The 22,794-nt window shown below is 36.6% G+C and overlaps 1 protein-coding gene and 1 long non-coding RNA gene across 2 annotated transcripts in view; both read left to right on the forward strand.

Annotated features, from left to right (window-relative positions):
* LOC110050403 (protein NDRG1-like) overlaps positions 1–22,794 on the forward strand; it is a 41,492-nt gene that overhangs the window by 907 nt on the left and 17,791 nt on the right. Inside the window, exons 4-9 of the mRNA XM_089288875.1 lie at positions 1,947–2,038; positions 2,794–2,822; positions 7,357–7,419; positions 7,759–7,819; positions 13,039–13,128; positions 19,908–19,985. Coding sequence (XP_089145001.1) covers positions 1,947–2,038; positions 2,794–2,822; positions 7,357–7,419; positions 7,759–7,819; positions 13,039–13,128; positions 19,908–19,985 — 413 coding nt within the window. The remainder of the gene's footprint in view (positions 1–1,946; positions 2,039–2,793; positions 2,823–7,356; positions 7,420–7,758; positions 7,820–13,038; positions 13,129–19,907; positions 19,986–22,794) is intronic.
* Positions 4,777–7,046, forward strand: LOC149118071 (uncharacterized). The gene is made up of 2 exons (XR_016207024.1): positions 4,777–5,809; positions 5,903–7,046. It is a non-coding gene; the product is annotated as an uncharacterized LOC149118071 (long non-coding RNA).

Below are 22,794 nucleotides of genomic sequence, written 5' to 3' on the forward strand. Positions count from 1 at the left end.
TGAAGATTAGAGTTTTAAGCTTTCTTTTATTAAAGACGTTTCGAGTAGATGTCGTGATTTTCTGACTTTCTCTCTTTGTTGTTTGTCTCTGTATTCCATTATGCGAAGCATAAACTTCTCTTCCATGTTGAGAATAAAATGGAGGCGGGTTTGAAAATTATCGGAGAAATCGACAAGACTTCTTTTAGGAGAACAAATATTCGTATTTAAAGAAATTCTTTTGAAAGTTGCTCTAATATCTAGAATAGAAAGAGCTCACTGATGGCCTAGATGTCTTCACGTACGTTGCGATTGAAATGGCCTATTTCTTATATTGCACCATATTGCATGCTGCTCTGATCACTACAACAATACATGTACAATGTATATTTGGAACCTTTTATCCCAGTTCGTGAAAATCTATTACCTAAATATCTTTAAATATTACACATTTGCTAGGAATATGGCAGAAATGTATCGTTTTCTTGGATAGGAAGTTTCAGTTTCTTTACTAGCCTATCTACATAAGACTTAGGTTCAACTTAATTATTTTGAAATAAGTGGTTATTAATTTGTTTTGAATGTTGTTCAAAACTTCAGGAGCGATTAACGCCAAGGAATTAGGTAAATTATCAGTTCAGTTTTAACTAGTATTTGATTTGTTTCAACCCTTTTGGCATGTGGATTGAAAATCTGAGAACAGACAACCATCTGAACGGTAAAAATAAGGCAGATATTGGAATTTTGTAATGATTATAACCATTTATATAATTATTCACCCAAGCCAATATAGTGTGGGCACTTGAACAGGTATCCAAAGTTTGCTGTAGACGTGACTGCCACTACATAAATAAATCCAGTTAGTCGCACTATTTTCAACAGTATCAAGAAGACAGTTGTCTAGTTGCAAACTACCACAAAAAAAAAAAAAAATAGAAAAAAATAATGACAACATGGGAGTAGAAGCTGCTCTGTAGTCTATCATGTGAAACAGGTCCTTCAGTAGTTGATAAAAACTTATTATTCAGAGTTCCTGGCAAAAAATAATAGTAATAATAATAAAAAACTGCTGCAAGAAACAAGTCTTGTAGGTTTGGTCATTTCCTGCCTAGAGGTTCCCAAATGTTGGATGTAACAAACAACATTTTTGTTACCATATCAGGCTTCATTTGCATGATAATGAAATATGTTTACATGTTGACAGAACACTGTTATTGGATAATCTTCAGATAAAGACACACAGTTGTGTTCTTTAATGAATCTGCTGGGGATGATCAACATCCATTGTCAGTTTTGACTTATATTAGGACTGTTAAGTGGTGTTAATAAATTAAGTTTCATTCTAGACTATTAATAGATAGTAATTTAAAACATATTTGTTGTGAATAAGTAAAATACAATGGTGCTAAAAACAGACATAAACTTTATAATGTGTAGGTATTGTAAGTCAAAACTGATGATGGAAACATCTTATCTAAAAGGTTGTTTCAACTTTAAAGTGGTGTTTTATTGGAGATTGTTTCATCATTGTTTACTGAAAGTTACATTGGAAATTTGATGTTTTAGTTATGAGTGCACTCCCCAGTATTCATTGATTAATTTAACTTTGGTAAACCTTTTGGAGTTTGGGCGTGTCTTCCCATTTTAAAAACTTAATCTACCGGTATATAAAAAATTGACTTGCTATCCATGAAAACTATCTCAGTGCCAAAATGCTGAGAATGGGGTGCAATTTAACCTTCAGTTCTAATGGCAAATTTTTATTAGTGTGGTATCATATGTGCCAAGAAAACATCACTGTTTCATGTATACAGCAACTTGAGAAAGGCGCTTGTTGGTTTTAGAGGAAGACTTTGGTTATTTTTAGTAAGGTGTCTTTATTTGCTTTCTCTAGATGCCCACATGTAATAGCATTAGGTTAAAGCTGGAGAATAATATTGCACTCATGCTAAAATCTCTGTGTTTAGATAAAACATGCTTTGAAAGGTTCTTCCAGCATGAAGATATTGTGGGCCTGTTGGAGCGCTTTATAATTTATCATGTGGATGCCCCAGGGCAGGTAAGGGTTAACTCCCTTGTATTCACAGGACTTGTTATAGATTATCTGGTGTCAGCTACTCTATCACAGTTTGCTAAAAACCTTGCATTTCAGAAATGCTTTGTTGATATAAGCTTTAGTGAAGTTTGTTTGTTATTGGGAGATACATGAAGAAATCTGAACTGCATTATAGAGCAATAAAAGTACATGTAGCTTATTCTGAGAAAACAAAGAGATGTCATCAAGATGTCACCATGTTTTAAGGCTGTGTAAGTTTAATAGGCGTGCTATGAAAACCAGTGAGTGTCACAGTTTATAGAGCTGTAACATCAGACAACAACTTTTATACAAATTCAGACCTCTGTTTGCATTCCATTAACTCCTGGGAAATTCATGTAGGTCTAGTATAGTTAATTGCCAACAGTTATATTGATTGTCAAACATTTTTAGAACAAATGACTGTTTTGAATTAATCCAAATATTTGCTTTTCTTCATGTGTCTTAGGAAGGAAATTTGTCCAGAGTGAACTAATATAGTTTCTCTAAGATAGTTTCCTGGATTTGTTTCTTGTGTTTTGGGCCAGGAATTTGTCTCTTTTTTATTAACTAAGAAAACAATTCTTTCCTGGATTTGTATGTTGCATTTTTGGATAGGAATTTGTCCAGAATTAATTTTACTAGTACAGTGTACTTGAAGCAAGACTGAAGTTGTTAAATGGAGCTGCTTGGGGCTTATAGTTTAAATTTTTTCTGTTTTCTTCTCCTGTTTTATTTAGGAAAGCAAGGCAGAAAACCTGGCACCTGAGTAAGTATACAGATTTAAGCTATTTCAAAAATTAAGAATTGGGGCTAACAGGGAGAAAATGAAGTTTGACCAATAAATTCAAATAGCACTAGTGTTAGCACTAGTCTCAAATTAAACTGAGATGGCCCATAGAATGGAACATTCATTACAGTTTATGGGAGCACTTATGTCATTGGACCATGGTACAGCATCTTTAGTGAGTACTTTTACTTTTCAAACATTGAAGGTTTTGTCGGTTATGTTGTTCTTGTTAAATTTGTTTTACTATTTAAAATTTTTTCAAACTCCATTCAAACCTCACATTAACCCATTGATGCCTGTAACTGCCCGTACAAAAAACTCCATTTCCCTGTGCTGCCCATAACTGCCCGAAAAAAGCACGTGGGGACAATTGCCTTTCCTACCCTCCCTAAAGACTTTTTGGTTCTCCTATTGTTCTATTGTTCTTGAGAACAAATAAACCAATCAGAATGGACTTTCTGAGCATATTTTTAGAGGACTTTAGGGCTCCTAGAAAGACAGTTTTCCTTCTTAAAATCGTGCGCTCAAAAAGTGCAGGTAATCATGGCGCATTGCGGGCCAAATCCAAAACCTTCCAAGGTCTTGACTTCATTCCTTACACAGACAGATTACTGCTTTGGGCTTTAAAATAGAAAGGAAAAATACAAATCAATGTTTAGGTGGCCTCAGAATGGAGGATCAAGGAGTACAGAGTCCTCAAAACTTTCTGGGGAAGAAGTCTGTCTTCCTACAACCACTGCGAAAACATGAAGATCAGAGCTCTTTAAAGTAAGTTTTGACAACATATCGCAGATTTAAAGCAGCTTTCAGACTTAAGAAACACGAATGGTAATGTACATTATAAATTCGAAGTTGAATTCAACTTTTGGAGTGATTGGTAAAGCCACGGGCGTTAAAATGACTGCAAAAGCAGTTGGTAAAAACGCAAGCTTTTGTGTTAGTGTGAAGAATAATTTGAACATGCGGTCATGCAGCGAAGCATGTCTGCAAAATTTTGAACAACTTTTTGCTTTTAAATAGGTTTCTTCGCCTCAGCTTGAATGAAAATTTATTGCCACTGAACTGCCTTTCGCATTTCTTTCATTTGGTTCCCTGTATTTGGGGATTTTAGGTTTTAAAAGTGAACAGTAACTTGCATGCTGGATTTCTGCATATTTAATTTATGGCGACCTCCAGGCGCTTTGTTTATTTAAGTTTATTTGCTTCGTTCAAATATTTTTTGGAGCCGTATTCAGCTACTACAGAACCACTGAGAAAAGAATTAAATGGCCACTAATTTAACACAGTTGAAATACGACCTATCTCAAAATAATTGGCTTGTCTTTGTCGTCTTTTTGATTTACGCATTTCATCTTTCTTTTGCAACGCTGTAATATTTCATTGCGCGGTGAGGAAATTACTCAATTTCTTGTTTTCAGATTGATTTTTACATGATTTCTTCACTTTTATTTTTCGTTGTTTACTCAAATGTTAGCTATTACAGTACCAGAATGAAATTCTGTTGTATTTGGTTTCATTTAAGTCCTCCAAAATCAATAATTAATTCATTTTCACAACGTCAATTTTCTCAGCTTCTGCGGGACATTTTGTTATGCAGTAAAGAAATAGGATAATTTCTTGTTTTCTCATCAGTTTTACACATCAGGTTGAGTTCTTTTTGGTAATATTTTTTAATATTTTGACCCTTCATTTATTCAACTTTAAATGTATGATGTCTTGAAACCTGATCTTGTGTCTGTGGTTACTGCGCATATGGTTGATTTTTGTGCCTTCGCTCACTCTGAAATATTCCAAAAAACGCCAGGACATTAGGGGTGGGTCGCGGGCAATTTCATTCAGGTGTCAATGGGTTAATTAATTTATACAGTATTGTGCAAAAGTAATGAGAGTGTAAAGGTGAATTAATCAACATGACACGAGCGTGGGACATGTTGATTAATTCACCTTCACATTTCATTACCAAGCTTAAAATTCACCATCTTTATTAACTTAATGAGAGTGTAGTTCGACGAAATTCGCAAATTTCGGGGCTTTTCAATGAAAAATGGTGAAGTTTTGTTTGCCTCGAAAGTTCGAAGAAAATTCAACGAATTTTTCCACTTCCCATTGTTTTAGTTGACGTGAATTTTTGAGCATTAATTTGTGTCTACTGATAATTTGGCCTGATTTTTCAAGCAAAAATTTGCTCTCCTCGAATTTTCCTTCGAACTTTCTAGCAAAAATTTGCTCTATTCCTTAAGTTTCCCATAGATTCCCAGTAGTAAGATGAATTAAGCCAGAGCAAAACAAGAACATGTGTGATAAAAACGTTAATATCATTGTGAGTGATAGTAATATCTCAAAGCCTTTTCTCACAAACTTACCTTGCTTATGTCCAGAGAAAGCTGATATCACTTTGTTTGTTACAGTCTTAAGGCTCGCAAGTTCAAATGGCCTGTTTGCCAACCTGTTTTCACTGAACAAGAAACGCTACTCGCAAAAGTACTCGCGGTGCAGCCACAATGAACCCAGGTTCTGCGCGACCTTGCGATATTACCGTTGAAGGTTCGAAGCTATTATCGAACTATTCAGGCCAGTCTCTTACAGTGGGAGTACAGTATAAGCTTAAATAAGAGCATCTCATTTCGGCTCACTTCCAGTAAGAATCCTTTGGCTCGTGGCAGCTGTGTCTTACCCTTTTGCACTTGCCATCCGAACGTCTCTGCACTTTTGCTTCCCTAATCCCGTTTCTTTGCACTTCCAACATGCTCAAGTGCGGTCGCATGTCTTCATCTCTTATTTACGAGTGTGAAATAAAGAGGGATTGTTGCGAATAATATACTATCCATCATGGCAGGTGGACAAGAACGTGGTGAATGTGATAACAGCTGAGGGGACTGGGCACATGGAGACCTGGCACTAGATAAACAACATGTCTGCTTGTCCATCGATCACTGAATTTGATGTCACTTTGGATGAATTTTGAGGTGAAGTAGGCCTTCAAAAAGGCCTTATTAAGAATTTTACTTTCGTCCGAGTTTACCCGGACTAGCGGTCTGACTTCTGTTCCTGCCTTGCAGTTAAGTTAGGAAGTTCGTGTCATTGAAAATGATCAAAGGATTCAAATTCTCTATGTTCTTCGCCATGAAAGACGGATTAACACATTAACAACAGCAAATTTTAAGGTGACCGCTACTGTTCACAAGAGATTGATACATTGATGGCTCGATACTGGTCAGCGCACTGCACTGCGATATTTCGCATACTGCAAGTGGAATTATCCCTCTGGTAAGGAATTATCGTTCTGGTCTTGAAAATGCCGTGAATTTTCGTCCTTTGTTTTAACTCATTGCCGTCCAGTTAAGAAAATGGGCGTGGAAAAGGTCATAAGGTTATTCATTAATATCTCAGCAAATATTTACAGGAGAATAATCTACTATATCTCATTTAAAAGAGCATAAAAAATACTCTCTAGAAAAAAAAAGCTTTCCTTCATGGAAGCTAGTAGTAATTTTTAAACAATTTAAATAAATTAAACTTCACAAAAAAAAAGGAAAAAATGTAAAAAATATTTAAAAAATGTATTTCCACTCCACTGGTCAAATTTGATGTTGAAATAAATAATTTTCCTTGATTTATCAGCAAACATATCCTGAAAACAGAGCGAAAAACCATCGAAACCGAAATTTTTTAGAATATTTTTTTTTTATCTGATTAAAAATCTCGCATTTCCGTCACCATGGCAACAGCCAGTTGAATATTAACTCAAATCGAGTTACGCGTCTTTTCGAAAAGTGTGTTTACTCAACAAAACGAAGCTTTTTTCCAAAGTTCCTGAGCTCTACGATCCCAAAAACGATTCAAGACACATAATTAAAGAATTATTTGAGATTGCAAACGGAAAAACGGCGGTCCGAAGGGAATTTAGTCGCATTTGAACAACATGCGTGGATTTGAGTAGCACATGGCGAAGGTCATGCAAGCTCACTTACCTAAAATTTTCGCTTCTAATTTCTTGCTAACCGTAAAATTACATTCTTATTTACTTCAGATACCTTTAGGAATGTTGTCCGCTTCTGAAAACGTCTTCAGGACGTTGAAATCATGGACATTGCTCGCTCAACAAAACGCTGCCATTTTGACTTAAAATTGGGTGATTTCGCAATGTCGTCATGTAAGCCACATTGAAGCATTCCACGTGAAACTAGCCATGTGCTTAGGTAATTATCTCTAGTTTTATGTCTCCAAATTTCAGGGGAAACAATAATAATCAGATTTTTTTAGAATTGTTTTAGTCATCAATCCTGAAGCATTGAAATTTATAGAGCCGGACGGGAAAGTGTAGAAACAACGCTCAAGATATTGCGAAAAGACGCTTGAATTTTTGCATGAACTTTCTTCGAAAGTTTGCTGAGACAAAGAATGAAATTCATGCATTTTGCTCTCATTACTTTTGCACAATACTGTATAATGACCATTATGTGGGTGTATTGGTAGACTTTAAATGAAAAGTTTTTGAAACTTTTATTTTCAGTTATCAATACCCAACTATGAAAAAACTAGGAGAGATGGTTGGTAACGTGATTGATCATTTCAAGTAAGTTTTAGCAATGAGCTTTTGTTGTTGTTTTGTTTTGTTTTGTTGCTTCCTGTACAGTTCTGTTGGTGCCACCAAACTGATTTATACAGTTTCTGGGGTCACAAATGGTATCAGCTGCTGTTCTAAGAGCATACTGCACCAAGTTCTATCAACAGGCTCTGAATTTTGCTGGTGTTTAAGAGCCTCTTATCTCTTGTAAGAAAAGCTGTCTCATTCATTAGGCCCATTTTTTCTGGAATGGCTGTAGAAAATGTAATGAGTGTGATGGCTGACTAGAGGCAGTTGCAGCCCTGCCTGAAGTACCTTTCTTATGGTATTATATATTTTTTGTTGCAGTTTAAGTGATGTGGTTTGTTTTGGAGTGGGTGCTGGAGCAAATGTTCTTACAGAATTGGCAGTAAGTAATAAGTGTTCTTTTTTTTGTAGGGTCACAGAAAGTGTTTGTATATTATTTTGCTAATTGACTGGACAGAAAGCCTGTTTTTCTTGTAGGCCTGGGGTTTTATTACTAATGACATGAAAACAGGTCAACTATATATGCAAATTACATTCATGAGCAACCAGAAAATTTGCAGTGGAGTCAATATATGTGACCTTTCACGCGAAAATGTGCTTTAACAGCTTTCCGTTTTCAAACGGAAGTCCCTTTAGAAGCCGTTTGAAAGCCGTTTGAAAGAAATTAACATTCGTTCGAATGGCTTGATCACCCTTTTGGTAGAAACGTCCAGCCGTTCGAATGACTTGCTCACCCGTTTGGTAAAAATATCCATCCGTTCGAACGACTTGCTCACCCGTTCGCTGGAACATCCATCCGTTCAAACGACTTGAGTAAACCGTTGAACAGCTTTGATCATCCATTCTGGAAAAAAATATCAAGGCATACAAGCGGTTGTCTTTACCTGTTTGCGTACTCTCGTGTTCGTGTCACCTACAGAAAAAAGCCCTTCGATCACTTGAACAGTTTGCTAACAGATTACATGACAATCACAAAATATCTCCAAATAATGAAGCACATGAAGAAACAGACCAGGTAGAAAAATCGAACTACATTGTAGTTAGCCTGGTATCCAACGGTTTTTGCTTCTGAATGCCAATTCAAAAGTGTTGTTTTCGTTTTCTTCTTCTTGCGTGATCTGTGAGTGAAGACAACTTTCATTCAAAGCTCACACTGAACCGCTGCGTGTGTAAACAATTGAGAACTACGATGTTGTAAATTTCTTTAAAAACTTCTCACAAAGTTATTATTACAGGCGAAGATCTCTTGCAGAAAATATATTTTGCATTTCTAAACATAGGGTAATCAAGGAAACTTGAAAGTCGCCTATAGAAGGGAACTTCTTAAATTCTACCCTGTTTACAATGCGGTTTAATAAACATTACCGGTATAACTATGGTTATGATAAGCACATACACTGTAAATGATTTTCTGAACACCGAAATCACATGAGTTTGCCTTGTGCATTCCTCTTATTTTGAAGAGAATCCACTAAATGAAATCTTTAAGGTGGCAGCATGCACTGAGCTTGAATAGGCAAGATAACAATCATGTGGTTGTGACGCCCTGAAGTTGCATTAAGTTTCAAACATTACTGATGCGTGAAAAGTGAGTCGCGCTTTTGTCATGCATGCATAGACCTGTGCTTGTTTTCGTCTACTGAGAAGCTTGCTTGTTTTAAAATTTGGGTTATACTTCCCAGTAAAAATTTTTTTTTACCTTTGCCACAAGGGACATTCTGGAGAGAAAAAGTCATTTCAAATAAGCTCATTTCACGCCGCTACCACACAGCGGGTCTGGGACTCCGGGACACATCGTAGTAATAATTGTAAACAGTGAAATTTCCTCCATGTCACCGAAAAAGAAAAGAAAGCGAACCCAGTACTAGTATCTAATTCAGTGATAAAATCTACTGAATTATTCGTGAACAAAAACTCTCACCAAGAACGACTTCAACAGGGTTTAGACTTTTTATGGCTTACACTTTAGAACCTAATATTAGTCACATCACGAAGAAACTTCCCAAGACCTCTTGTGTAACGGTAGTCGTAGATGAAGTGGTGAGAATCAACTCCTCCTTCGGCTACATTTGTTACATTTTGATGGATATAAATACTTCGTAGAACATGCAAACAGCAGCCCACGCCAAAGTTTCATCAAATGCGCATCCGTAACAGGAGAAGTTTCAACAATTAAAAGCCGTCCGTTCGAAATTATTTTTAAGTGAGATGTATAGTGTCACAGCACCATTCGAAATACACAAAATGAATTATAATCATCAAGCTTATTAGCCATTTGTGACTGCTCGTTCGAAGATTTCATGAGCCGTTCAAACGTTTAGATCACCTGTTCAAAATTCTTTTATAAGCTGTTTGAATGGTTTAGATACCCGTCTGGAATTTTTTTTTATAAGCTGTTCGAATGGTTTAGTTACCCATTTGAATTTTTTTATGAGCCGTTCGAATGGTTTCGTTAACTGTTTGGAATGTTTTACAAGCCGTTCAAACGGTTAGGCTACCCATTCACAATTTTTCCTGAGCCGTTCGAACGGCTAGGCTACCTGTTCAGAATACTTAATCACCCATTCGAACACTCATTGAAACCCATTTCAAACAGCTTGGTGACCTGTTTGTAACCCGTTTGATGGCCGTTTGTTTCACCCGTGTAACAGAAAGTAGCTAATGCATGTTTTGTGTGAAAGGTCACATATATACAAAAGCTATTTGAAACTTATCTAAAGGAAAAAAAATTGATCTTATCTTAGTAAAGCTTTATGGAAAACTAACTTTTCAGCAACATTCTTTTGCCTTATCAGTTATGCCAATTGATTTAGTTTTAATAAAAATTTAGATACCAGATTCCAGTGACCAGACATTTATGGGTGCATTTTTTGAGAATAGCCTAGGTGCTTTTCGAGTCGGGGCAGAAGGAGTGCTTGCATGCAATACTTAGAATTCAGAATGTCATGTCCAAAATTTGGACTCAAAATACTGATTGGTGGAGATTAATTTGTCGATGATGTACAAGCAAACATGGTGCACAAAGAGTTCTGTGCATCAATCATGTAGGAAACATGAGTTAAGGAATTTTTAGAAGTATACTTCAGAGATGCAGGGACTAAGTCATTGCCCTGGTCACTTGGTTCATTTCATCTCAAAAAAACTCCTGAATGTGGTCAAGTTTTTAGTGAAGTATGTGATTTCTTTATTATCAAGTTGACCTGCAACATGAACATGTGAGCATTGTTACAAGCCTGTTGCATGCTTATGATGTATAAAATCCAATACAACTATATCCTTGTGGTTTGAGAAGACACAAGTGAGAGTGGGAACTGTTAAGGCAATAGTTTGCAAATGTACAAAACTGTCTTTAGAGGCCTGCTTATGTATGTTCATGTTGCCATGGCAATGGCACATAGCTAAACTATCAAAAAACCGAAGTCTTTGTTGTTAAGTTGCATCGTGCTATTTTTGACAATCAAAGGTTCAAAAAATGGTGATTGAAACACAGTTATCAAAAACTGTATTTGGCTACCATAAATAACCTTTCATTTGAATGAATCAGGGGAGGTACCGTATTTTCCCGTGTATAAGTCGACCTTTCAAGACCTAAAAATCAGTCCAAAAATTTGCCCTCGACTTATACATGGGTCAAAACTTGAGATCCAAGCGCCAGTCAAATAATTAGCATAATAATTGTCTTTCAATGTTAACAAACATGTGATAAATGGCAGCACAGTTTACAACGTACGTTCGCTTAGCGATCTGTCTCTCCATATCAGAGCTTCAAGTTAAAATGCATCAACATTTATCCGTTAAATTTTAACCTGAATCTTGTAGACACTCACTGGCTCAATTTTGTCATAAAGAACCAATATTTTTCCTTTAAATAAAGCTGTAGTAAAGCCGCTCGGAGAAAATATCTTTCGCGCTTGGAACTTCTCTGCTTGGTAACCTGGCAGGATACGAGTGCAAGGACTTCTGTACCAGTACTTGACCGATTTCAAGGCTTGACTACCAAGTTCCCAACACACGCTTTGCACTTTGTTTATGGCGTCGTTCTGAAAGTCGTGAGCTTCTTTGGTGTTTTGCCTGTCTTATAAAGCCACTTTTAATCTCTTCGCACTTAAAAAGGCTTGTTTGAAATCCTTACGTTTGATTTTTGTGAGCATTCTACAAAAATTATCATCGAAAAGTCTGCATGCACATGTGTTGCTAAACTGGGTAAAACGCTCGTATACGTGCCATAATAAGCTTTAGAACTGCGCGTTGAAACATGCTGTGATTTGTTTACGTATCTGTGGTAGCTGAAAGATAATTTTAAGAAATACAAGATAAGTTTTCCAAGAAATTCTTACCTGGAAATTAAGAAAATCTAGTTTTTGGCCTCAAAAGTTGGGGGTCGACTTATACACGGGATCGACTAATACACGGGTAAATACGGTAGTTTCTTGCCATCTAGACTACAGTTACTTAGCAGTTTCCAATCAATGAACCAGACACAAGAGTGAAGATAAACCAATTTATCTCAAACGAAGATACATTTCCAAAAGAAACGACTTCAACATGAGAGCGGGTTGACAAGCTGAACAACAAAATCATGTGCAGTTTTACGTGACCTTTGTAATTAACTGAAAGTATGTGATCATCCTGTTTCAAGTCCCAGTTCCTTTCTGTGAAAAGCTGCTTTCATGTATTGTCTCTGTTTGCTTACAATATATTGCTTAAGTGGCTAATTAATTTTATTTTCACCATGTTAATTGTTTTGAAATAAACTAAAATTAAATATAAGAGATTTCAAGGCCAGTGTCAAAGTAAACTTTTTTGTGGTTCACATAATATGGTCAATTGAGTTGAGAATTGTGTTTATATTGAAACTTCTTTTTAACTTTGCTCTCTCAGAAGTCAAATACAGTGGAACCTCTGTTTGTGACCACCTCTCGTAAGCGACCACCTCTCATCAGTGACCAGTTTTCCAAAATACCAAAAGTTACTAAGTCAAATCACTATATTTGGAACCCCTTGTAAGCGACTGCAACCACTTTTAGCACTAAAAGTTTGAAATTTTCTTTTGTTTTTAACCTCCATAAGAGACCACTTGACAGATAATAGAGCAGAAATTGGATATTAAGGTGTTGTAACATTATCACATTCCTGGGTAGTACAAGAGATGGAAATTTCTCAATGGGAAGTACCGCATTTTTCTCGAAATTGACCTTTCACACGAATAAAATATTTAAATCATGGGGTAAGTCTCTTCAGTTACCATATGCTAATGAGGCAAGATTTTGACCCAATATGGTCTAAGCTCTCATAAGCAACCACCCTCCCTTAAAAGCCTAGGTGGTTGCTTACAGGATGTTGAAGTATAGTTAAAACAGTAACAAAAATGATGGTCACATTTCAGCTAGTCATTCTAATGGAAGTCAAACTTGAGCTAAGAGATGCTCACTGCAAATTATTTGCTAATGATGTGTACACTAGTTTGTCTTATGAGATCATCCAGAAAGGAGGGGGGGGGGGTAGTTCTGAAAAGAACTGTTGGTGGTGGTGTTGTCTTGTTATTTACCTTGTTATGCCTGATAATAGTATAGATGTAATAATTTGGTTGATTCTTTACAGGTGTCAAAATGGGGGGACAAAGTAGCTGGATTAGTTGTTGTAGAGCCAGGGATTTCTACAGCCAGCTTCAAGGAATGGGGAGAAGGAAAGGTTAGTATGGTCCTTAGAGATAACCATAAACACACATTTTCAAGCGATTTATTAACTTTTATTTTGACAGTTAACTTTTCGTTATGTTTTGCCAGGAAAAGCGTTCTTTGAAAAGTTTTATTTAACTGTTTGACAGCAGTAATTGATTAGTATGGCCTCTTGTCAGCAGTTACCATGTCTTGTTGGCCATGGTGCTTGGCCATGTTCTTGCAAGATAAGGTTTTTGCTGCATCCAAATGGATAAATAATTTTAGGTGGTACCTGTAGTCATACTATTCTGTCCTTAATGTGTTTTCAACCTGCAAACCTATCTTAAGGAAATGAAGATTGATTTTACACTGGAATTGCTTTGCACTTTACCTGTTTATGCGGCATAACTGAAGTTATAGCAATGATTGTCCCATAATGAACTGAGAACCATAATGAACAGGGAACCATGTAAGAGAGAACCACATAAGTTGATTGCACATTGGTATGCGTGAACGCCAAGGGCAGTATGTGTGAATTGCATATGAGAGGAATGAAATGAAAGCCATGCAGGTCTGAATGAAACCTGCACAGTTCAAAAATGAAAGCTATGATCATGAAAATTTCAAGGTTGATTACCTTCCATCTTTGCACCAACCAATTATTCTTCTCTGATTTCTGTGGAAAATAGCCATGTCGAACTGTTTCACGTCTGCCATTATATATCGCGAAGCCTCCGAATGCAAGTCTTTAAAATATTTCTCAACTCTTCAGAGTTGTACATTTAAACTTGTGCTTACGTTAAGTAAGCTTTTCTGTCTAAAGTTTTTTTCCATCTTACTGTCTTACAGTGACAGTCAAATGTAAGTTGACAGTCTCGACTCGAAACTTGATCCTCGATCCTCGATGCTTTCAAGAATTGAGAATCGAGTTTCGAGACGCTCGAAGAATTTTTTGAGAAAGTGATTTATATCTCGAATTCGTAACAATAGAAATAAACAATACCGCACATCGTGCGGCTTCCTTTATTCATGCAAGAGTACATGTATTTCATATTAACGTCCAAATCGTTAGTCTGGAGTTGAAGTCTTGAATCGCAATTATATAGCATTTGTTGCATAGAAAAAACAACACGCGCACAAATCAACCAAATTTAGAGAACGCAGCCTGCGAGCGTGAAATGATATTTCTAGCTCTTTCCGGTTCCATTGAGCTCAAATTTCAACTTGCTTGCCGTATGCAAATTTCTAAGTGTTACTGCGATTGTACTGCAAATGATTTTCTAGCCAAATATCGTATTTAAAAAAATACTTATCAAGAAACCGTACATGTAACTTGAACATCGCCTGCGTTTAGTGGACCGCTTTTCGGCTCTTGTTTGCATTGACAGGCCGCAGTGATTGTTTGAATTTGCATAATGTTCATTTTTGTGATTTTCGCAGATTATGTTTGTGTGCGACTCGATGAAACTGCGAAACTTGCATGGCAGCATTATATTACTCATGTCATGTGAACTTCTGTTACATTAAGGCATGTTTAACATAACAACTTGGTTTAAACTACATTGTACAAACAAAACTTCCTGTGCCTTCTTAAAAGACTTAGATGGATCCCAGACAAAAAGACTGTGTTGACTGTTTTTGTTGACTTACAATTACAGGCTGGCCAATCAGAATCATTGCTTCCCACGGCTAGTAAAATTATAGGTTGAATGAAGCTGAAAGGTTTTCTACTGATTTATTCATTTTTTTTATTTAACAGCTTTAACAGTTGATATATCTTAATTTTTGTGACATTATTATAGGTAATCGAACAATTGATCTTACATGTAACTTCAGCGGAAGATAAGATCTTTCAATTTTGACGTGCATTTTCTTGTCTGCAGGAAACAACCTGCTTCGAGAGTTTCTAACTTATATTGAGCTGTAAAAACAAACCCAGTGTTGAATTGAAAACTGACCGGAAAAGTTCCCATGAAATCATCAGTGAATAGATTAAAGATAGCTCTGAATCGAAAGAAATGTGTTCGTACCAAACGTCAAAACAAACAACCGATTGGAAGCTGGCGATATCGAGTTGCGTATGCACCTTGAGAGTTAACGTTTCTGATTTCTATCGAGCCCTTCGTACAGTTGATTTAAACGAAACTCAGCGTCATCTTTAAAACTGTTACTCTGTTGTTACTCTGAATTGAACAATAATTAATTCCAGATCGAAAGAAGTTCAACCGAGGGACAAAACAATTGATTTAACTAAGCCAACTGATTTACAAATGTAGAGTCGCCTACCACCTCTGGAGTCGCGACTCGAAAATTTCTCTGTCTCCAAAAGTAAACCAGCAAGATTGACACGTACAGGAAAAATTAATCGAGTGATAAATTCTTTGTCACTTTGACTCGAAACTTGAAGGACTCGACTCGAGACTCGATACTCGAAGTTTTCGAGTTTCGAGGATCGAGGATCGAGTCGAGTCATTCAAGTTTCAAGGACTGTCAGCTTACATTTGACCGGTACTGTATGAAAGAGTGCATTTACTTTATGATTTTCCTGTAATATGTTGAGTATGAACACTTTCTTTCAAGTAATTTAAATCATGAAACTTGAAGGCAGTTGCAGGTCAGTCAACAACATTGAAAATAGCTACCAGTTCGCATGTCTCGATAATACGGTGATAAATTATTATAGAGGTTTTGAAACCTCCATCCTTTACTGTGCAGTACCAATGTGAACTCGCAAATTTGAAATCATTTTTCTGCTTCCGCATATGGGAATATCCTGAATGGACTACTTGCTAGGCACAGGCTCAGTGTGAACCCTTACTAAGTTGAGGTATTTCATTTACAAGTTATTGACCCGTGAAAATAAAGGAAGCAGCTGCTCACATGCTTTGGTATAATTTGTACTGGTGATAAGCATCAGTTTTATGTGTTTGGTGGGAGAAAGCCCTGTAATACTTCTGGATATCAAAATAGGGCTGCCATATACTCATCTGCTGAGGGAGATAATTTATGAAATAGACCCAGGGAAGGCAAATGAGCCATGTTACCTGTGGTTGAGTGCTAGTAATGAGGTAGGCAGGTAAAATGGTCATTCATCCAGACAACTAACTTTAACTTGGGCAAGCCTGAGTCAACAGAACCTCCACAACATTTGAAATAGGCCAATTTTGAGACATGGCTTTAAGGCTTTTGAGAATAATAACAAAAGACATCAAGCGCAGGGATCAGTAACAGTCATTTAGCCCCTAAGTATATTAGCCCCTAACCATTTAAACCCCAACTAGATGTTTTTAAGCATGAGTAAGGGGCTAATCAACTTGTGGTTGGGGGCTAACTGGCTAGGGGCTAATCAAATGACTGGTAACTAAAGGATCAGGTTTGTTTTATTCCTCTAAGGCAAAAAGATGAGGAAGGATGTTAATATATCAAATTTGGTCTAAAGTGTTGATTATCAGTGGCTTGTTCCTGTAATGGAAGGATAGTTAAATAAGGCAATAAGGAAGAATTATATAAAGTCAGCTGAATGAAGTTTTTAATAGTACTTGTCTCGAATGACAATTCTTAGTGCAAGAGATCAGCAGCATGAATCCTTTGAAAACTGATTGAGAGGTGTCATAAAAAATTAGTGCCAGGGAAAGGGCTACAGAAAGAGCAACAAGATGTGGTGGTAAAGTCAAACTTCCTGCACACTCTCCATAGCAACAACTTGACTGGACCAATTATTTAAGCCGTTAAGTCAAGAATATCAAAACAAAAGTCTAAGGATGACTATGAAGAAACAAAAACAATCAACGACACAATTATTGTTGTAAACAAAGAGATGGTGATGAATTCTCAATTCTGCCAAGGGACCTATCCAGTATTCACTTTCATAAATGATGCCAAATGCTTTGCCTGAAACTGAAACAGACCTCTTGTAGTAACGTAACAGAAAAGCGCCGTACCCACTGCACCCACTAATATGAAACCTGCTTTAACCCTGTCAATTTATAAGTGCAAACAAAAAGGGTTACGAAGCTGTTAAGCTGTTCAAAAAAAGGAACCCTCACCATCAGGGAGTCTGGAAATATAGAAATCTTCAGTTTATCCCGTTGATAGGACACTGCTACAAAAAATGCTCGAATGAAATATTCATCCCTGCAATCTGGCTCACACTGTGGAGTTCCCACTCGTAGGTTTACGTTGGAATATTTATCCCCAATGCCTTGTTCAAAATGTCCAAGATTTAGATGTAGGGCAACTGGAACTTTTTCTTAGATGTTTGAACGTGAAATATGCAGGACGTTTACGAAACTTTACAAATGCATCCCGCTCACAGAAGTCCGCGAGGTTTATTATTCAACTGCTGTAGTCAATAAATTTTTCAAAGAAAGAGGGAAAGTGTGACAGTTTTCCATGCGCACACCGACCTGTACGGCAAACAGGTTTCCTACCGTACAAATAACTGTACAATATCTCTCTATATTTGTACTGTTATTTGGATGGTATTCGCTGCAGTTGGATAATAAAATATCCTATTCTGATTTTATTTTTTCTGTTGAAAGTAATTTTTTTCACACATTTAATAACCAGCAGTGTATAAACACATTTCTCATTGGTGCACTCAATGAACTTTCCTTTTGTGTGACTTGCATGTTAACTAAAATGTCCCCTTTGTAACTGAAGTTCTTGAGGAAATAATTTAAAGTTATCAGTTTACACAGCAGTAATCACAGGGCTGGAAATAACAGACGGTCATCAGACATTGTCCGACCAAATTTTGAATATGTCCGGCCAATTTCACATTATGATCGGACATGATGTCCGAACATTTTACCAACACCAAGTTATTGTCCATCCATAAAATTTGGTTCGATACATTGCTAAAAGGCTTGAAATTGCGACCGGTACGGTCGCCACTAGGGCTAAAATTTTCATCTTTGGCAGCCAAAAATTCTGGTCGACAGCTGAAAAATACGTCTGCATTCAAAGGCTATCATAATGGCGACTACGTTTCTCTGTGTTGACAATCAATAACGGTTATTTTCTCAGACATTATGTCCTTCCAGAACTACATAGTGAAAGACCTTTGCTTCTATAGCATTCAGCATAAGAAAAGAAAGCAATCTATCCTTTTGCTTTGCTGTAAAGGATTCCCTCACGTCGGAAAACTTGCAAATGGCTGCTTGTGTTTGAAATCACCCTATAATGCATTGCAAACCCTTGAGGATTGAGTACGTCATGTATGCCTACTGATTGTGTCTCTTGGAGTGCATGAATCCTTCAGAGACATTACATTAGCTACGTGCACAAAATTAGCGGCCAAAAAAGTCTTGAAAATTTTTTCTTTACAGATTTTATGCATTGAGTTCTTTTCTGAGTAAAATTCCTACTTGATTGTTATCACTTAGTTGCCAAATGGTGACTCAAGATTTTTTTTAATTTTAGGCCCTTGACTCTGACAGTCTCAGCCATATCCAGGAGCCCATTATAGGCTTCTGCCATATCATAAAGCAGAAGTGTTCATTCTTCTTGTACTTGCCATATAAAATACTCTTCAGAAATTTCCCTATTATGCACTACGTGCATTGTGATATGCTGTTAGCACTTCATGTTTGTACCCTTGAGTCAACTTTGGTCAGGAGCACATCACTAGGAGCCTCCAACTCCCATACTGAGCCTATGTCATGGCATTTTTACAGAACGGTCTATTTTTAGGCTTCTTTTCCCACAAAAAAGGTCAGTTCCAGTCTATATGAGCTCGAATCAATAAGGAGAAAAATGGCAGCCTCAGGTGGACATGTCGACCTAATCTTCTGGTGAAATTATAAAGTCCATGCTTGTGATTGGTCACTGAGGTTCCTGGGGGGGGGGGGGGGGGCTGAATTCGTGGTAAATTCAAACTAAAAATAGATCGGTCTGTGAAAACACCGGGACAGGAATAATTGGGGTAGTTGTATTAGTGATGGGCTCCTGCTGTTAAGGGACCCAGTCAGCTGGCGCATATGTGCATTAGATACTATTTCATAGCCAATTTGCATATCACAGGGATGCGATCCATACTGTTTTTAACCAAATATGATAAAAATAATATCATAGGATTGAGCAAAAGCACACTCAAAAACAGGTTTTTCAGTGAATGATTGAAAATCAAGAAAAACACTGCAAAGATTGAAGCGGATTTCTAGATGTACTTTGATTTCAGGTTGAGGTGAACTTTTTTCAAAGTGAGAAAACTATTGTCCAAGTCAGGGTGGTCCTAAAACTGACTGTGTCCCTTTAATGGTAAAATTCAATAGGAAACAAGGTTTGCTTGAAGAACATATAATTAGGAGAAAACCAGGAGAGATCTTCCAGTCATCTTGTAGATTAAGTCATATAATCATCATAAATGATAAATAAATCAAATTTAAATGCAGTTTTGAACGATTTGTATTAAAAATCTTTACAGTATGCCAATAAATTTTATTATGCTAATTAATTATGCTAATCAATTATGCAAATTAGTGTCCGGGCAAATTGATAAGATGTTCGACCAAAATGAAGATTTGAAAGGACACATGTCCTTTTAAAGAAGAAAAATTATTTCCAGCACTGAATCGTTTCATATCCAGACTCCGTGAAAGTTAAAAACGTATTTATTCAAAGCTTTTCGGAAACTTTTTACCATTTCTGAGAGGTCTGCCTTTTGCCAGCCCTGACTTAAATATATTTTTTATGTAGTTAGCTCAACACAAAAGAGCCTATGAAACATTTGTAATTAGTGTCAACAGCCTAACAGATAATTTTAGTTCTTCCTGCATAGTAACAAGTTAATGCTCTGTTTCTTTGAAGGTTAAAACACGACAACTAGACAAGAAGGGATTCACAGAAGGAACTATAAACTACCTCATGTGGCATCATTTTGAGAGGGTATGTACAAAATGAACTGTTATCTGTCAATCGGTAAATATTGTTTTCCTGCACTGAAATAGTGACTTGAAAAGTAAAATAATTTCCTCTCCTCAAAGCACAATAAGAGTTTAAGATGATTTCCGCTGAACATTTGAGTAATATTGGGAAAAATATAGTTACCAAAAAAACTTCACAGCATGGTACATGTAATATTTTGAATACAGTTAAGAAGAACATATCGAGACTTCAGCTCTAGAGTTGACCCTGCAAGAGAAAGTTGAATTTGAAATTATCCATATTTTAATAAAAACAGACATTTCATGTCAGTTCAAAACACAATAACCCACGCTTTAAGCATACTTATGAGGTGTGACACTAACTTTCTCGAGAACGCCTCAGAATGAAATTGTAGGGTCACTTAGAGAAATGAATAAAGTGAGATGTTTCAAATAGCATTCAAAAAGTTACTGTACTATGAACCGATTTTAGTATTAAATAATTTTTGCTTTTATTGCTTGAACTTTGAGCAGAATCCTCATTAAGGTTACCGTATACCTTCAGGGGTGTCTCACATCCGAGCGATGTAGCACATCCAGTTTAAGCTGTAGATACCTAAACCCCTATATCAAATTAAAACTTATAGAGTTGGCTCATCAAACCATACCAAAAATTTTGAAATAAAATGAAATTCCGATTTTTTCACGACCACTAAATGTAAGCGTCCTAATCACCTTTTGGAAGCTACAAGTCAAAGCGAATTTTGTTTTTCACCAATTTATTTTTTTCCTCGGTTTCAAGACAAAAAGCGCTAAAAAAGGGTGTCTGCGTTTTGCCATATTCAATTGCAGTAAAAAGTTACAGAACATTTGCGAAATAGGATTTAAAAAATGTGAAGTGATGGTACAAAAATTACTCTGGGAGAAAAAATATTTCGAAATAAATGTAGGATTCCACGTGCGAATTTTTATTTTAGCTTGCCATTTATGTATGCAAATTAGGACTATTTAAACGCTACGGTTTCCTAGCGCACCAATCTTTTCAACATTTTCTCTAGCTTCAAGTTAATATTGTTGTGGAATCTATACTCTACCTAGCTTCACCGTCATCACTACAGTCAGGGAACATTTTGTAAGTCTTTATATTCTGTCGTGTATTTTGTCATATCGCTCGGCTCTTCACATGTATTTTTATTTATTTTTCTAGTTGAACCTCACTCACTCTATCTTTCAATTCTCAATGGGCTCCTAGAGTCTCTTCAACAGAACGTGAGTTCGAAATCTCTAGATGTAGCGTCAACAAGAACTGTAAGCTACAATAAACAATTCGCAGACACATTTTTGTTTTTTATACAGTACCACTCAAAAGTAAGTTATCACCTCTCATCTCATTTCTCGCGAGACGAGAGTCTTGTCTCGAGAGATGAGAGTCTCGTCTCGCGAGAACCATTGAAGCGTATATTTTGGAATAAATTACAAGCAGTTAGCTTGCGAGAAAACGATTAATTTCTCGCAACGCAGTGAAGTTTACCCCGTGAGAGCATCTGGTTTTGTGGGCTCTTGTTTTACACGCCGCTTCAGCGGAGCCAACTTTAACTTACAAGCGAAAAACTTAAATGAAAGTGATGAAGAACGAACGTCAAAGACGTTCGCAAAAAACTTCGCAGTCACTTTAATTATTTCATTGCAGTGTGTTAACTTTGCGTAAATATGAACGACAGCTTTTAAGTGGAAACTTGCTCCGCAAAACCCAATACTATCATCGCAAATGAAGAAACTGAATGGAAACATTGTTTGTTATTCTCAAATCAAGACGTTGGTGAAAGTGCTTGAGTAATCGATGAGCAAAGTGTCAATAGTTTGCGGATTATTTTTAGTCCGTAACGCAGTGAATTTGTATAAGTGCGTGTGTCCTTTGAACTCGCTTTTGAATCGTAAAACGGTTGTTTTCATCAATAAAATTGAATGTAAACAATCCTAAATATAGAAATATTAACCATCGGAAAGAGAACTTCGGTAAATCTGCACATGTTTCGTCTGACAGTGAGAAAGGAAGTGAACTTTTGATTACATAACAAATCAAAAACATGACTTTATGCACGTGTCCTTTGCTAAAATAACAAACGCACATGGCAGAAGTGTCCAAAGAATTGGAACGTGAAATGGAACGCTGAAGACGTCAGTTTGAATACTGAAAGTTATGTTGATCTTAATTTCCTTGTTAAACACGCTTACACGCAAGAAAGCCAAAGTCTGCTGAGTGATTGATGGAAAGATTGCGATCTTTTGATCAACTTAGTTGTGTTGATGTTGAACTTGCCTACATGTACATCGATCAATAAAAGGCTTTTGGAGAACCCAACAAACAAAGAGGAGCGTTTCAAAAACGAAATGGCTTTATAGGAGTTTTTAATAGCAAATGCTGCAAGATAAGCTGTGTCACGGAACTCATTTAACTGCAAAGTTAGTAACGCACGTCGATGAGTGATCGAAACACAGTTATGAAAATTGTGATCCGCTCAAAGGCCAAGAATGGTCCTGAACGGTCTGTGTTTGCTTTTAAACATGACACTGTTAACCTTTCTTTCATGTATACAGCACCTTTCTACTGAAGTGAAGGTAATGACTTCATTAATCGCGGCGTTTGCTTGGCGAAAGAAGCCGCTGGGATCAATCAGCAAAAGAAGCAATTTCAGCGCACAGGTCTGGACACCGTGGAAGTTATGAATGATATGTTTTCGATTGAAAACTGAAAAATTTGCATCGTATATATTCACAGATACCATTCTCAAACCATGTGAGTTAAAAATTTCTGGAGTTACATCTTTTAT

Source organism: Orbicella faveolata, unplaced genomic scaffold (genome assembly GCF_042242905.1).
Source record: "Orbicella faveolata isolate gen_17 unplaced genomic scaffold, um_ofav_v1 contig_1, whole genome shotgun sequence".
Taxonomy (NCBI): domain Eukaryota; kingdom Metazoa; phylum Cnidaria; class Anthozoa; order Scleractinia; family Merulinidae; genus Orbicella; species Orbicella faveolata.